The sequence below is a fragment of the Anabas testudineus genome, chromosome 22, assembly GCF_900324465.2.
Source record: "Anabas testudineus chromosome 22, fAnaTes1.2, whole genome shotgun sequence".
Lineage (NCBI taxonomy): Eukaryota > Metazoa > Chordata > Actinopteri > Anabantiformes > Anabantidae > Anabas > Anabas testudineus.
In genome coordinates, this window is record NC_046630.1 from 3,725,081 (window position 1) to 3,741,172 (window position 16,092).

The 16,092-nt window shown below is 37.4% G+C and overlaps 1 protein-coding gene across 1 annotated transcript; it reads right to left on the reverse strand.

Moving 5' to 3' along the window:
- Positions 1-6,715: 6,715 nt before the first annotated feature.
- Positions 6,716-14,905, reverse strand: LOC113148735 (hsp70-Hsp90 organizing protein 2-like). The gene is made up of 18 exons (XM_026340513.1): positions 14,747-14,905; positions 14,451-14,503; positions 13,653-13,713; positions 12,480-12,640; positions 12,214-12,297; positions 12,069-12,125; positions 11,799-11,981; positions 11,461-11,667; positions 11,075-11,129; positions 10,903-10,993; positions 10,666-10,807; positions 10,254-10,358; positions 9,894-9,996; positions 9,618-9,798; positions 9,231-9,305; positions 8,453-8,555; positions 7,492-7,556; positions 6,716-7,360 (listed from the first exon to the last, which is right to left on the reverse strand). Exons 1-18 carry the CDS (start codon positions 14,772-14,774, stop codon positions 7,225-7,227), a joined length of 1,890 nt encoding a protein of 629 aa, XP_026196298.1. The 5' UTR covers positions 14,775-14,905; the 3' UTR covers positions 6,716-7,224.
- Between the last annotated feature and the right edge of the window lie 1,187 nt (positions 14,906-16,092).

The following is a 16,092-nucleotide window of genomic DNA, read 5'->3' on the forward strand; positions in this document are numbered from 1 at the left end:
ACCATTGATTCTCTTCTTTGCTCACATCTAAAATGTTAATCAGTACCCGGAGAGAGTGGAGTTGGTCTTTAGAGGAATGTGCAACAGCGAGCTGATCAAGAGTCTTCACAGTTTCCCTAGATGCTGGTGTTTTTTTAATCTGCTGAATGGATGACTGACTGGTTTTTGGGGAACTACACAGTTGAAGGGTTTTTTTGTACAACCATTTCAGAAAATGGACACCTACTCTTACAAAATGACTAATAACAGAAACAGGGCAAGATAGAGTCACTTCAAAAATACAGCCTAAGATACCAGCAGTAAACAACTATTATTTCATTAATCCAAATACAAAGGCCTACGTTCCATATATTTGCATCTGTAGTCAAAATGAGAGTTGTGACCCTTAACACATCATTTGGTGCTTTTGTATGACACTAATGTGGGTGTGCAAATTGGTTTCTGTGATTCTTCTGCAGCAGATTTCTCCCTGTTTCTCTTCTTGTTCTTAGTATATTAAAGAACAAACGGTGTAGGACCCTTCTTTTCACCTATACAGTATGTTGACTACAGCCAGCAACTGACTACAGCAACATAAGGAATATGCTTAAAGTGAATAGCTTGTTGGGAACATAAGTAAAAAAAAGTAAAACACATATAACAACTAATAACAGGTTTACTTCATATTGATATATTGAACAATAAACTTGAATTGATGCTGTATTATTTTAAGAATGAAAATTCTATAATGATGCAGCAACACTAAGAATTTACAGCCAGGAAACTGTAGCTGAGCTAAATGTTATCATCATCATGCAAATATACAATGAAACAAGACTTGTTGATTTTGTGATTTGAGGAAATTTCTTTAAAATTTCTTCTTCTTTGATTAGAGAAAAAGAGATTAGATTTTGATGACGTTAGGTCACTGTGACATAGTGTCAGCCCTCTCCACCAGTGCCATTCTTATCACATATGGAGGATGAACTGATTCGACTTTGTTGCTGATTATTGGCACAAACATCCACTTTGATTCATGCATGAGACATGAGATTGATTGGTTAGCAGAGATATACAGCCACGGTGAGGTAATTCCGATTTCTATCTAACAGTAATGTCCGTGTTTTTTTAGGTTTTTGGTCAAAACCAACAACCAACTTGACTAAAGTAAATTTCTGGCCAGTTGATAGCCTTTAGAAAGGCAGCAGATGGGTAAGCGACCACCAAAGTTATTCCAGTTAATTCTAAGAGGGGCATCAGTGTCTGGACTGGATTTCATGGCTGTTCACTTAAAAGGGTTTGAGGCTTTTCACTCAAAACCACAGATGCCAACCTGATGGTGGCACTAGAGCCAGGGGATCACTAACATCCATAGGAAACACCATCTGGGAGCTATGAATGTTTGTACAAACGAAATCCACCCCATATGTTTTCACTTATTTCAGATATGTCTGGAACTGGTGAACCAATCAACCAACAATATTGCCAACATCTCAACATTTGTACACCTTAATTCTCCTATTTGTTGTACTTGACTAATCCACTACTTACTGTTTTGGCTGTAACCATTAACATTTCAGCTATCATAGCGCTGTACAGTATGTTTTCATATAGAGCAGGAAACCCTGAGTGATAAAGTCATCCATCTCTGCGTCCCTCTGCTGTGAGAAGCTGAGATACAGATGGCTTCTTTCTGCTTGTTGCTTCTGAAATTCATCCTGCTTGTAATCTGTCCATTAATCACAATCATAAACGGCAGGTGAACACTGGGCTCCAGTATCTGTGCAACAGTGACAGCTGGATAGTGTAAATGTTTGGAGGTGACCGGGGAGGTGGAGATGGGATTTTCATGTTTGTGCAGGGGAGGCTACTGCACAACGAAGGTCTTACTGGAATAATTACCAAAACTCTTGTGGTTTGGTTACCAGGACAGAAAAAGAGAAGATTCTTTATTGGGCAGCTGGGATGTAACAGTTAAAGGGGGGTAAACAACATTGCAAGGGGGTAGATTTGCCCCTGCAATGAAGCTGCTGAGGAGGCCGCGGTCCATGTGCACGTCTGAATGATGATTAACTGTAATTACCTAAGCAATACCTGGACTGCATGCCAGGAGGCAGCCAAAGATTAATGGGGCTCTGCTGAAAACGGAACAAAAGCTCACATTTCCGAGGTAATGAATCGTTCTCGTACTAAGGCATCTTCACATGGTGCTCCCAGGCCCCCGGGGAGGTTCATTACAACGGGAGGAATAGATGGATCCTCTGCAGCATTTTCAAACAGGGAAAGCAAGCGAGAGGAAGTCTTAAATCGTCCCAGACATCCTGGTTGCTACACAACCTGTATAGCCAGAAGAGAGATAAACAGCCTCCTCAGTACTTCTTAAATGGGTGGTAAACATTACACAGCAACCCGCCTTGTTTGCCTTGTCTCCCTCGTACACAAAGTGTTTAAACAATAAAGCGTGGTGTGGTGCAAATGAGTTAAGTAATGACAATAAATTTTACTAAACGGATTCTTTGAGGAGTAAGTAACACAAGTCTGCAGTGAATTTTTGTTTCTCAGCCATTCATAAGCACCAGATCTCTGTAAAAGGAGGCTTTAACGGAGCTGACCTGACACTCAGAATTATCTGTATTAAAGGAAGCAGGTTTCATTTGAACAGGAAGCACACAGTTTGGTAAAGCCTGGGGGGGCAAAGTTTTTATTACAAGTGTCTCCTGTTATAAATCACTGTTCGAGAAATTACCCGCAGATTAATGGTGACATTATTTTGTTCGGTGTTGTAGAGGTTAAACTATGTTTTTAAAAAAAATGAATGACAAATAACGGAAGACAGACACTGGACAATGTGTGAAAAGGCTCGTGTGAGATTTACCATTGAGAGTTCTGCAGGAATGAAGTCTGGTGATAAATGGAAGTGGGCATCAATTATTGGAAGTCAAACTCCTTGAGGCAACAATGGGAGAATTTACAGGTCGTGACATTTTTCATGCCCTTGAACATGTTACCTCCAGATATTAGGGTCGATAGCAAGATGAAATACAACCCAACTCGAGGTTTTAATGATTATAATGCACACAGGCCACATATTTCTTACCCATTAAGTCACATAAATACTCAAAAGAAACGCAAGCTGAGGCACGACCAGCTTTACAGTATCACGCTATGCGGTGCCTTGAAAACTCAGAGGACTTTTTGTTTGCATGTTTCTAATCATCTTAATGACATTTTGCTCCTGTGCAGACGGTTTCTCAATCAATCCCAGTAACAAAGACCAAAATAAGGTGACAAGGATCAGGATTCGTCCCTTTGCACATCTAAAGGAGCCGAAATAGATGTGAGATTCAACCTTTAAACCGCCATTTATCAGGGAAGACAACAAAGGGAGTCGATGCATGATCCTCCCTGTCGAATAATGGCTTATGTTCTCACACACACGCAGTCTCTTTGTGTGAACGTAAACCTGCACATATAGGCATAAATTACCTGTGCACTTGAATAGTTTATCCAAATGAAAAGAAACACGGGTGTGTGCAGAAACATAAAAACATGGGTGTTATAAAGACCTTCCCATTGTGTTTTTTAATGTGTCAACCCTTTAACTGGAGCTATTGTGATCTTTATGGCCATTGTTTAAAGAATCTGTGGTGTAGTCGTTTCCTTCTTTTCAGCAGTCACTGCCTGAAAACCTACTGAACTAAAAAGTTTAAACTATTGATCTGTGGTTTGATTTTCTTGTCATAAATGCTGATGCTAATTCACTGTTCCTTATAACAAGTTATTTCCTGAATGACGGCAGCTAACTAACAAAGTTATTAGTTTAAGCTGTAGACATTCTCTTACCTGATTTGAGGCTCTAAGGGTGTTGTATGTTATACAGATTGTGTATTGAAACCCCCTAAGGCTAGTTTGTGGTGTGTTTATCGCCTTAATTTTTGCATTGCTGGTAATAGACATCCGACTCTTGTGACTGTGTCTGGTGTCGCTCTGCTGTTGGAAATAGGTCCCCAACAAATAACTGCAGACATTACTCAGCTATTTTACAGTGAAATTATACATTTGTGAGCTGTATTTAAAAGTTAACTGTAGCTGAGTCACAGACAAGACAGTGAAGTTGGAAAGACACGGACTAACAGATCTATGCAGCATGAAAGACTGTGGGCTTTTAATCAGCTGTAGGTCTCTGTTTAACAGCAGATTATCAGCAATGGGTTTGTCAAGGGTAGACAAAAGACTTTTCTCCTGCTCATTTCTTAGCGATAGCTACCCCACAAGCAGGAATGACAGAGTGGACAAAAGACTAGACATTAATTTATCTTCCCTGTATGACCCTGATGCAAATGAGGAAAATGAAAGCAAGCAATCAATTCCCTAATTGGGTTTGTGCTATTTTAACTTGTTAAGGGGGCCGGTGTGTAGATTAAAGGGAAGGTCAATTTCTCATTGTGACAATTACTGTATTCATTTCACAGTGTAACAAAGGAATCCAGTTGGGAAGAAACTGTAGAGGACCAGATGCCATCCCCATTGTGTGAGTCGACCATCACAACATCTTGTTGATCTCAATTATCATGCTTCTTACAATCTGCACAAAACAGTTATGTTGGAAATTCTAGTACTGTATCTTAAACATATACAGTATAGGTCACTTTTCTAAATGTTGCTGATCTTCATGAAAAAGTTTTTGGCAGAATCAAATTATTAAATTGCTTTACACTTTGGAAAGTTGGGGCTTTTAGTTTTTACTTTAAATTACTTTTCACCAAGAAACTAAACTTAAAACCCAGCCGATCTACTGCATAACCGTGTGGGTGTGTTGTATTTACATCTGACTAACAGCATCAGGTAACAACCCAACAACTGTCATCTGATTTTGTCTGAAACGCTGCTAAATCGTGATTGTTGCACATAACACCCTGCTGACTTTAAACCAGCGAGAACAGCACAATTCAGACAGAAACATTAACACTGGCAGGAAATTGTGGATCGAGAGGGGCCACACTGCTGCTCAGATAATCTGTTTTCCAGGATTTAAACCTTAAGAGAGAGTGGTGTCTCTGTCAAATCCACACAAGTGTTGTTCCTTTACAGAAGAAGAGCAAACAGCTGCAGCTCTGCTGGGAAGGCTTAAAAGTTCGAGCTGAGGCCTGTGGGCTGAGCAGCTGAGAAAGTTGCTGTTGAGCATTTACTCTGGCTGCATGATAAGCAAATTCTACTGTTGATATCCAGTGTGGTGTGAGTCAGCTACTCCCTCACTTCACACCAGTAGTTTGTTTACGAGCAGAGAGAAACCACAGAATTAGAATAAGAATGAGATTATGCATCTCTGCACTAAACCAAATACATTAAATTACTGCAAACTGCTCTTGAGGGGGAGGGAGGAGGATTTCTGCAGCATAGCCGTATATCAGAAAGCAGAGTGGGAGAGCGACGTGTCGGGTCTGATGGTTAATTTCAGTTACCATGTTTTCTTGTTTCCTTTTCCTCCTGTTGTTGAGAGAGGAGAGAGAAATCTCTTAAAAGCTCTACAAACTAAGCAGCCTTTTAACAAGATGCACTTAATCATCCTGGTGTTTGCTTTAGTCAAGTGAGGGATCAGGGCTTTGTTGGGAAGTTGGTTCCAGCCAGTTTGTGAACCCTAACCTCTTATCGGTCTTTATCTGCTTTTGAACAGGTTTCTAGTGGGCAAAGCCAAGCGGACCAATAGGGTTAAACGAAGGCCCATTTTCAAGTTGGTAATGTATCAACTGCATGTCCCAGTGCTGCCTATGGGTTCAACCAGAGTTCATGTTATTAGTATTACAGACCTTTCATGCGCTCAGATCACACAGATCAAAAGGGCTTTGTGAGGTATGCCACCAACAGCCAATTAATGCACATGAGTACAGTTGCTCTGCCTGTAAGGTCAAGACTAAGCACTTTCCACTGTTAAAAGCTGCTCCCACCTTGGTTTCAGGCAATTATTCAGCTCTTTATGAAGGTTTTGTAATTCACACCCCAAACATTGCATAACAGGAGTTTGAGACATGACCTTGAACTGTTTGAAACAAATAACAATGCTGCTGGGTTTTAAGAGAGCGCGACCTGCACAAATCTGAATCACATTAACAGTGAGGGGACGTCTGGGAGATTGAACTGAACCATTTTAGGGTTAGAAGTTTTTTATAGTTACTTTTCAGGCAGTTAACTGGTGCTAAAATTTAGACAACCCTAAAAACTGGAGGATTTCTCACTCGTGGACACGGAAACGAGATGCACTGCTGCTGCAGATTAATCTGATGTTTGGATAGTGGAGCTGAAAAAAAAAAAGTAATTAATAATAATAAAAACAAGTTCTGCACATCAAGTCACTGCTCCCTCTGACCTCAATATCCTACATGGTGCCAGGTTATGCTCAGAAAAAAGTTATTCTGCAGCTTAGGTCAGGTAATGACTCACATCTTTACTTCTACACCTACACCCAGTTTTTCGACTTGTGCTGCATTTATTTAGTTTATGGCATCATGTTAACACACAGAGCTGACACTTTAGTTCCTCCTGGGCTGACCCATGATAAAACTGCAACTACAGTGCAACTAAAAGGCACTTTTACAGTTTTTTACAGTTACAGCACTAACACAGTCTGCAGCAGATAGTTTATACCTAATGTACATGAATACTGAACTGAACCATTAGACTCTCAACATGTCAAACAAACCCAACACTACAGCAATCACATTATAAAACAGATTCACAATTAAACATGGCACAAATGTGCCGATACATTTACTACTCATCAATCACAGCCTTTAAAATTAAAGCAGAACAGTTAGTTGCCCCAGACTTAAGGGATAAAGACAATGCTGCCACCTAGTGATGACAGAAGATAAACAGAAAACTCTTTAAAAACACAGGAATGAAACATAAAATCCAGTATTAACACAATCGTTAAACAGATTAGAACACACATAATCCCTGACAAATGATATTGCAACAGAATGCTCATAGCTCCATGCTCATGTTAACTGTCTATTTGTGTTACATGAATTATTACTATAATACAGTAGTACTTTGAAATTTCCATCTGTAGCCATGTGACAGTGGTGAGGCCATCACGGTGCAAACATTTCCACAAATGCAACATAATGCAAAATATAAACTCAGTCTTCCTGCAGCTGAACCTTCATAAGAAGCGAAACCACCCATGTTGGCAGCACCACTGTCAAGTCTCAGAGGAAGCACAGCATGCTCATAGTTTCACATCTCCTACACGTTAAAACGTCCCAGTCTACTGGTGAATTTGTCCCTGTCGATGTTCTTGTGCTCTGGTACGTGCTTGTAGGTGCAGTCCTGCCTCGTGCAGCCTGTGGTCCTCCAGAAAAAGCACTCTTTCTTGTATGAGCTAGAACAAAAGCAAACACTTTGAGATTAAATCATAGGATTGTGACTTTAGAGTGGAAAAAATGTAATACTAGTACCAATTTATGTAATGTTAAGAATTTTACACTATGATGTAGACAAATATGTTCTTACCCGAGTCCAGTGAAGTTTTTACTGGGGTATCGCACTGACAGAGGAGCCCCCTCGACCACCAGTCCCTGAAGAGGAAACAGACAGTTAACTTGTTAATTAATGCACCAAACTAGGAAAATTACAAATATAAACAGCTGTTTACATGAACATGTCTGTCAAAGTAAAACTCCTGACTCATACTAACAGATTCTGAACACCTGCTTCACTGTTCCTTCTACGATCTCGTTTTTAAAATAGACCAACGTGACAGAAATGCAAATATTTAATGATACACTAATCCTTTCAGAAATTATGTTGCCTACTGCAAAAATTCAAACAGCTGAGTACAAAAAGCAGGTGTTACTAGGTAGTACTTTATTAATAGAAATAAAACTTGACTTTCAATCATCTTAATTTACATCTTTTTAACCTATATATTTGCTTGTATTAAGTTCTGTGTAGAAATATCTGTTGTATTTTTTGTGCATCTATTCATCACAACAGATTTGTACCAAGAGGTTGGAAAATGAGAAGCAGCAACTGATGTAAACATGTGTCGGAGTTGATTTGTTCGATGGGAAATAATCCTGCAGAGGCTTCAAATTATTAAACCCCTCCAGAGTGAAACAGATGCAGTTGTCACTGTTGTAGAAACACAATCTTTAAATTTAGTCTCCTAAACCTTCACCAGTTCAGCCAGTTGGTTTAAGACATCACACAGTTAGGTTAATAGAGATCATCTGAGTGCAGTACAAGTATAAATACACCTGTATCTAATCTGGTGTTTATGTTAAATCAAATTGTTTCTGCTAATCTGATAAACAAAATACAGACCTACATAAAAACCAGTATGTCCATCAGAAGAGCAAGGCTTCTTACAAAGAATGAGTTAAATTACAGGAGCTAAGCGAATATTTATTCCACACCACCTCCCCAGTGTTAATCCCGTCCAGACGGAGCGTAAATAAGTAAACACACTTACATTGAAACTCTGAATGGCTTTGTCACAGTCCTCCTTTTTCATGTAGTTCACAAAGGCACATTGGTGTTCCAGCAGCATCTTGATGCTGTAGACTACCCCAACTCTAAAAGACAGAAAAGGCACAGTGTGAAAGGACGAGAAAAACTGAAGTGAATTCTAAGTAAGAGCAAATACAACGCACTAATTCAAATAACTAGAGCAGGGTCGACACCAAGATAATTTAAAAACACTAAAATCATAGTTTAAAAAAATATTCCATAGGTGCTCTATTGGATTCAAGTCAGGTTTTTAATTTTGGCTTCTTTAAAAACTAGAAGAGAATCCATACAAATTATTTTTTATTATACATATTTAAAATCAAATACCATGTGTTAACTCAAAAAATACACTTATTGTAGTACTTTTTTCAGTATTGTGATATTGTACACAGTGCGTTTACTGCAGTTTTCATGTACTGGTGTGTTAAATAACATCACTAATGATTTAAATGCACTAGGTTAGTACCACCACTAACTGGTTGTCTTGATGTGTGTAAATCCTAATAATCACATAGTAATTAAATAGTAGAGGACAATGAACCTTAATTTGCATTATCTATTGCTTATTGCCTATTAATTTAAATCAAAGTCAAACTGCACCTGTTAAATATCAAAAACAATTTTTTATTTAACTTAATCTTTTACCATATCGTTTTCTTATTTTTAAATCTGTGTTTCTTTGTATCCTTTAAAATAAATTTGTCTAGAAACATGAAGGAGTTCAGATTTTGTTAATTCACCTGCTGAAGAGCTCGTGGAGCGTTGAGTAGGTGACAGCAGGAGCCAAGGATCCAACCCAAACAGAGAAAAGCTCACTTTATGTAAAACAGAACACAAAACAGCAAATTTAAAATTATGGTACAGTTTGGATACAAACCACCTGCAAAATCAAATATGTTATATATGTATTTACATAATAAATACATAATAAAATAAAATATGTACTCATGTACATCAGCGGTTTTACAGAAATCAAGAAGGTGCTTTATTTGTCAAGAGAGATAATGTCAGTATATTTTAAATATAATTCATATAGTAACATGGAAAGGTCATAGTATAAATTGCTGGAATGACATCCTTAAATAAAATTACATAGAAAAAATAATAATAATAAAAATTGAACTCACGGTTTTATTGAACTCCTTGATTGAGGTGTTGGCGATTGAGAATTTGATCTGCTTTGACTCAAAGCATCAGACTCTTTCACCTGCTGCATCCTAGAACGACTCGTTTGTTGGACAATCCACTCTCCATCATCGGCATCTTCCTCCTGCACTACTGGTTCGTCTTTTTTGACTTCACTGGCACCTGGAGGGAGGAAACACAAAGATGATTCACGCATCAGAACATCAGTGCAGCGACTAGCTTCTTCACAACTTTGAGAAACACTTAGTGACATTTACTGGCAGGTTTTATGTTGCCACCAAACAGAGCTTCAACAGCCTCCTCTAATGTGCCGTGTGTTTTCAAGGCCTCCAAGCTCTGCTCCCAGCTGAAGCCCATTTCCTAAAAAAAGGAAAAGCAAACACAACTTTCTTAACCATGTAAAGGAAAAGAAACTGGACTCTCAGATTCAGTAGATTCAGTGTGTATTTGACATCTTTATCTATTTATTGAACTAAATTTCTGCAAACTTGACATCTATGTCCATTTAGATGCTTTTAGTCTCTTCATGTTTTCCACCCAGTCATTTTAGTGAGCAACATTTTTTGTAGCTTTAACCTCTTAAAACACAAATTTCAAACTCCTACAAGTTTTCCTACCATGAGATGCAATGTCTGTGCTCGTTTCAGCTCTTGCTTGGCTTCAGCACTCGAACTGTCCAGTTTCAACACCTCCACGTAGATCAGCGAGGCCTCATAGTATTTCTGGAGAAGTGAAGGGAAATCACAAGCAGTAAAGTAAGAATTTAAATATCTTAAGGCTACATTCATATACCTCTAACTCTTGCAGTAAGAAATAACCAGATATTGCAATAATAATAATTTATACAAGATTTCATGGACAGGAATGAGCATAAACTGAATATAGAGAAGGTTAAGTTTTTAATCTCTTTTGTAGATTTGAAAACATCGGGCTAGTTCAAACATGTAAATACTAAATAGAAATATTCTAAATATCTGGAAGTATAATAAATAGTAGCAGTGTTAACAGGATACAGGAGCACTAATTTACCTTGAGCCCACAGAGAGCTTTTCCTTTCCTAAATAAACCTTTTACCCAGCCTGGCTCCATGCAGAGAGCAAGGTCAGCATCCCTGAGAGCGTTTTCATACTGCTGCATTCTTTCATAACAGAGGGACCGATTTCCAAACAGCCTAAAACGCAGAGTAAACACAACTCATTTATAGTCACTGCTGCTAATGCTGAGTGTTTTAATAAAGGCGGAAGACAATGAAGCCTATTTTCTTACTTATACTCCTTTGGGTTGAATTTAATGGCATCAGTGAAGCATTTCACTGCCATCTCAAACTGTCCACAGGCAGCCAAGCGATTTCCCATAGCTGGAGGGAAGAGGAAGCACTTTCAGGTGTTTGTTTTAGGTCAGAGTCTCGATAAAAACACTTATGGAATACATCACTCACCAGCAAGCTCTCTGCTTCTTTTTGCAAATTCCTCTGTAGTGGGATCTACTGGTTTCTGTTAGAATTAGCAAATATATTAATGTTTACATTTGGTTGTGAAGCAACCTGAACACTACAGGAAACTATGAATTATTATGTAGCTTACTGCTAAACATCAAGAAAGATTGACAGGTCCAACTAGTCACTATTACTGAAGTTATAGTATAAAATATAGATATAATATGATCCAAGAGTTAGATATGTATTAATGTGTTTCTAATCTAATGATAGTTTCAAACATTTTACGTCATTATGTGATAATAATTTCACAGTTTCTGAATTTTAATCCTTTATTTAAAAATAATTATGCATTTAAGAAATATAAATGCTGTTTTCAGTGCCCCCACCTCCTCTTTATTAGTTTCATGTTTGTCTTCTTTTTTCTTTTTAACATCCAGTTTCTCCACAATGTTTGCCTTCTCCTTCTCTTTGGGTTGCTGAATTTCTACTAATTTACTTTTTTCCTTTTTTCGATTTTTTGCAGGCTCCCAGTTAAATGCTTCATCAGGCACTGATTTAGCAGTAGAAGTATAGGAATTATTTAAATCCAACTCCTGTGGATGATAAGACATGGTGGTAAGTTTCAGTATAAACATCTACAACAGGTAATGGCATTCCTACCAATCACAATCTCTTATGCAACACAAAGTATTTTACTCAATGCCACAATAAATTCTCTACAAACCTTTCTCTCCACATCTTCTTTCTCATTCATTTTCACTGCCAATTCTTTACTATTACCACTTCTTCCTGCAGCCTCTGTTACAGTTTCACTAGATTCAGTAGATTCATTTGCTTCTGCAGTAGTTTCAATAAAAGGTTTTTGTTTCTGATTTGCTGAGGAGTCAGGCTTCCCTTGCTTTTCCTCCTAAAAAAAGACAATACAATAAATCAAAATTAGATATAAACTGCTTTATCAGGCTCTGTATTTGTTGTTATTCACAGCCACACTTACAGGTAAAATGTCTTTAACTGCATTTTCCTTCTCTAATCGTTTCTTTTCTTTCTTACGCTGCAACAAAAAGAAGAAACTCTTGTGTAAACCGCTGTCAAAGAAAAAACACCAGCTTTCATTTGAAAACATTCATGTCAACACTGACCAATTTTTTACGCTTGTTCTTCTCAGTTTTCTCCTTACGTCGTTCCTCTTCGTCAATTAATTGTTTTGCATGTTGATCAGCCTCCTGAAATTATAAAAGGAAAAAGTTCAAAATATTCACACACAAAAAAAAAACAGCCTGAGAATATAGAGATAATTTGCTAAATGTTTTTTTTTTTTGTTTGTTTTGACAATTATTTATATTCTTCTTCTTTAATTTATTCCCCAGAAAGGACAAATCAGTCACTTATATCTCAAGTATATCACCTCATCCGTGAGTTGTCTTATACGTGGATGTGGTTCTAAAGGCCTGTAAGCAGCATGGCATGGATAAAAATCATCATCATCCTCATCCTCATCGTCCTCGTCGTCATCATCAGAATACATGAGGTCATCTTGCAGGCTGGTATTAAAGGTTCTAAAAAAATCTAAACCAACAGACAAAAGGTTTAAAAAAAAGGAGTCATTCATTTAGTCTAGTGATCTCACTTCAACAGAACACAAACTATAAATATATTTTATTTAATATGTTAACTATTTGAGACTTTTCACGATTTTCCAGAAAAGACTTTAAATGTTCTGGTATTTTAATGAAAATCATGTCTCCCCTCTCTCCCCTGTGGCCATTTTAATAAACTGTGAGCACTCCCACTGAAATGACAGGTAAGCTCACATCCTTTTTCTGTTAACCAGTCCTTCCTAAATCTGCAGCCTTCTCTATACTATGCAATTTCATTTTCAGGCACTTCAATTTCAAATAAGTGGACAGCTAACCAAAATAAAGCTTCATAAGAAGAATTATCAGAGAGCTGGCAGCTATCAATGACCTACAGTCAAACACCAAGTATGCAAGCTGAACTTGGCATACTCTGTATGGACAAAAGCCAAATGAGAATATAATGTACTTGTCATAAAAGTCTACCCGTAACCAATTGCAAACAGTGATTACGAAAAAAGGGGAACAGCACAATAAAATTCAACATGATGCAATCTGCAGTTTTCCCCAGCACAACAATCAAGTCGTAGCATTGCTCATATTTTTTTCCTTATACACAACTCCTGTTCTGCTACTAACATCCAACAATGCTCAGGAAACTATAGTGGCAAAAGAAGAGGAGGCAAAAGAGAGATGACTGGGATAAAGCCTAATTACTAATCAGCATTTACTTTACTTTAGGTAAGCTCGGAATCAGGACAGATTCCCCGTGATCTACATCAGATGACCCATCTACATGGTGGTTAACGCTAAGGTTGAGGAGCACAAACCAATCTAAGGTTTTAGGTTTAATAGCAACATGCAAAAATAGGGATTAACAGGATAACTGGGGAAAAAGGAAGCACAAAATCAAAACCAGAAAACTAGTTTGTTTTTCTTCACTAATTTTCCTTTTCTCCATCTTCATCTTGAAATTTTATCAGTCAGTTCAGGAAAACTCTTACCAAAGACATCCAGGAAAGGGGGCGGATGAGGACGTCCATTAATTAAGTCTACAAAAGATTCCTGAGGGGGGGAAAAAGAACAGCAACTTAAAATACATCTACACGTGTAGAACTGAAGCAGTAAATTGATCCCTGATCAAAAAGACAAAAAAGTAACTTTGCTCAACTGCTTTTCCTTCAGTCATATGTGTGTCAAGGTACATTCGCCGTACCAAGAGCCGGGAGTTTTATTAATATAAAATTATCACTCACTATTGGGGGAATAGAAATGCAAAACAGGATGGGGTTTTTTTCAATGTCATACAAAATAATAAACATGAGGATGCACTGAATATCTTTGTACTCTGTACTGTTGATAAGACAAAACATGATGCCACCTTGGGCTGTAGAGACTTGTACTGAATATTCCCACTTTAATTGTTGTTTTAACGCCTGACATCCACTAAGGATTCAACTATTTCTTACTGTAAGTCTCTCTTGAGACAAAATAAGACATTTGAAGATGGTGTCTTGGGCTGCAGAAAAAAAAACCATCTATGTATGTCTATATATTATTTATACCTGTCTACATATAGAAGAAAAATTTATTTAATAAATGAACACAGCTACAGGACACACCTGACACTTACAGTACAAGTTACAGTAGAAGAGAAGTAAATGAAAACAACATTAACTAGAAATACTGAAGTACAGTAGTAGTAAGTAGTAGTAGTCAGACTTGAGTAAATCTATGAGTAAACACCTACAGTAAACATTAGCTGAACCTAATAGAGTTCCCTGTGGTTGAATCATACTTACGTGTGTGCGCAGAAGTGTGGCGTTTTCTCGAATTCTGGGCACAGGTGTGCCACCTGAAAGGTAGAGACAAGGTGATCTTAAAACACCTACGACACATGATTTTACCAAACAAGTGAATTTGACGTCACGAAGCTAAAGCTAAAGGTGATACAAGAACATCAAAACCGCACTGGTGCTGAAAAACGTCACAATATTAGCTGAGTACCTAGCATAAGCTAACGAACAACTTCTCAATAAATGAAACTCAGAGAGGAACAAGCTCAAACTATTACATCACAAACACAGATTTATCTTACGTTTTACGATATCCTTCTTTCTTGGCATAGTGGTAGCTCTTCTGTACACGTTATCGGATGTCCTGCGGATGTTTTATGTTAAATATTCGTGTCTTGTTGAAGCAAATTTAGCAGCACTGCGATGTTTTCTTCTCGTTTCCTTGTATGAAGCTCTAACTCATGCTGCCCTCAGTTTAACCTCACAGGCTTTTCCCCGCCTCCTCGAAGCTCCACCAATCCAGGGTGTGTTCTGTTGTCCTCTGGACTCCGGTTTGATGACGCGCCTGTCAATCATCGGGAAGTGGGCGCGGTTTGAAAGCAGCGTGCTTCCTGAATTGAAAACTGAGGGCGAAAAGGTGCCACATCATATGTTTATTTTAGATTTTTGCGTTTTAAGTATCTAATTAAACAAATACTAAACACGTTTGGATTAAGTATTTATTATTATTGTGATTTGTGTGTGAAATTAGTTAAATATACGAATATATTAATATTCAGTTTTATATATTAATATGTGTATATTTGTAGTGGAACTCAACAATCTGTGGAGAACCTCTGTCTAAGACACTGACAGCTGTGTTTGAGTTTCATCTTTTATTCTTTTTTTCCCATTTGCTAAGCTGGAAAAGTATTTCATGAAAAATTAATGTAACATGATCATGTAACACCAGAACATTTGAGACTATGGTTCCTAGTTCTATATATGCTTCAAGAAGCAGTTAAACTGGGATACACAAAGAAAAATTAATATGATGGTGGAATACTTACTACATAATAATTAGAACATTAAGTATATCCACAGAATCATCTCTCACATTATGTTATACGTGCCAATAATATCTAGTTTGAGTTTAGATTAAGTAATTAAAGTAGACATTATTTGAAAAATTCTTCATGTGAACAAATGTAAAGTAAAATCATATATTATTGTAATTAATGAGATGTGTGACGCACATTACAATGCAGGATTTTCCTTAGTTGACATTGTACCTTTTGGGTGCAATTTCCCTATAAATTGCACAATGGTTCAAATTGCTAAAACCAACTGACAATTAGATAATGTAGTTTAACATAATCCAACATAAACTACTCTGTTAATCATCTTTACCTTCATGAACCTTACTGTTTTTGACATTTTGGTTCTGATTTTAAATACATAGCGATAATGCACTGTGTTGCACTTTATCAACTTTTGTTAATCCTATAACTGTATTTAAATAAAAACACCAAAATGAGACATAAAATCACTCAGTAGCTTTTGTTTTTAGCTTTTTCGCTTTTTAACAAACCTTTATTGATGTTTCAATGATTTACATTAAACATCATAATAAATGTACAAACCACATCAGTACATGTGTAAGACAACA

What these genes read in the sequence shown, in the direction of transcription:
- LOC113148735 (XM_026340513.1), bottom strand. Translation starts at nt 14,774, where the DNA reads ATGCCAAGAAAGAAGGATATCGTAAAAC. An exon ending in AAGAAGCAGAGAGCTTGCTG is followed by an intron (nt 10,994 to 11,074) that starts GTGAGTGATGTA and finishes TCTTCCCTCCAG; the next exon opens with CTATGGGAAATCGCTTGGCT. An exon ending in TCAAGGAGTTCAATAAAACC is followed by an intron (nt 9,306 to 9,617) that starts GTGAGTTCAATT and finishes TTTTACATAAAG; the next exon opens with TGAGCTTTTCTCTGTTTGGG.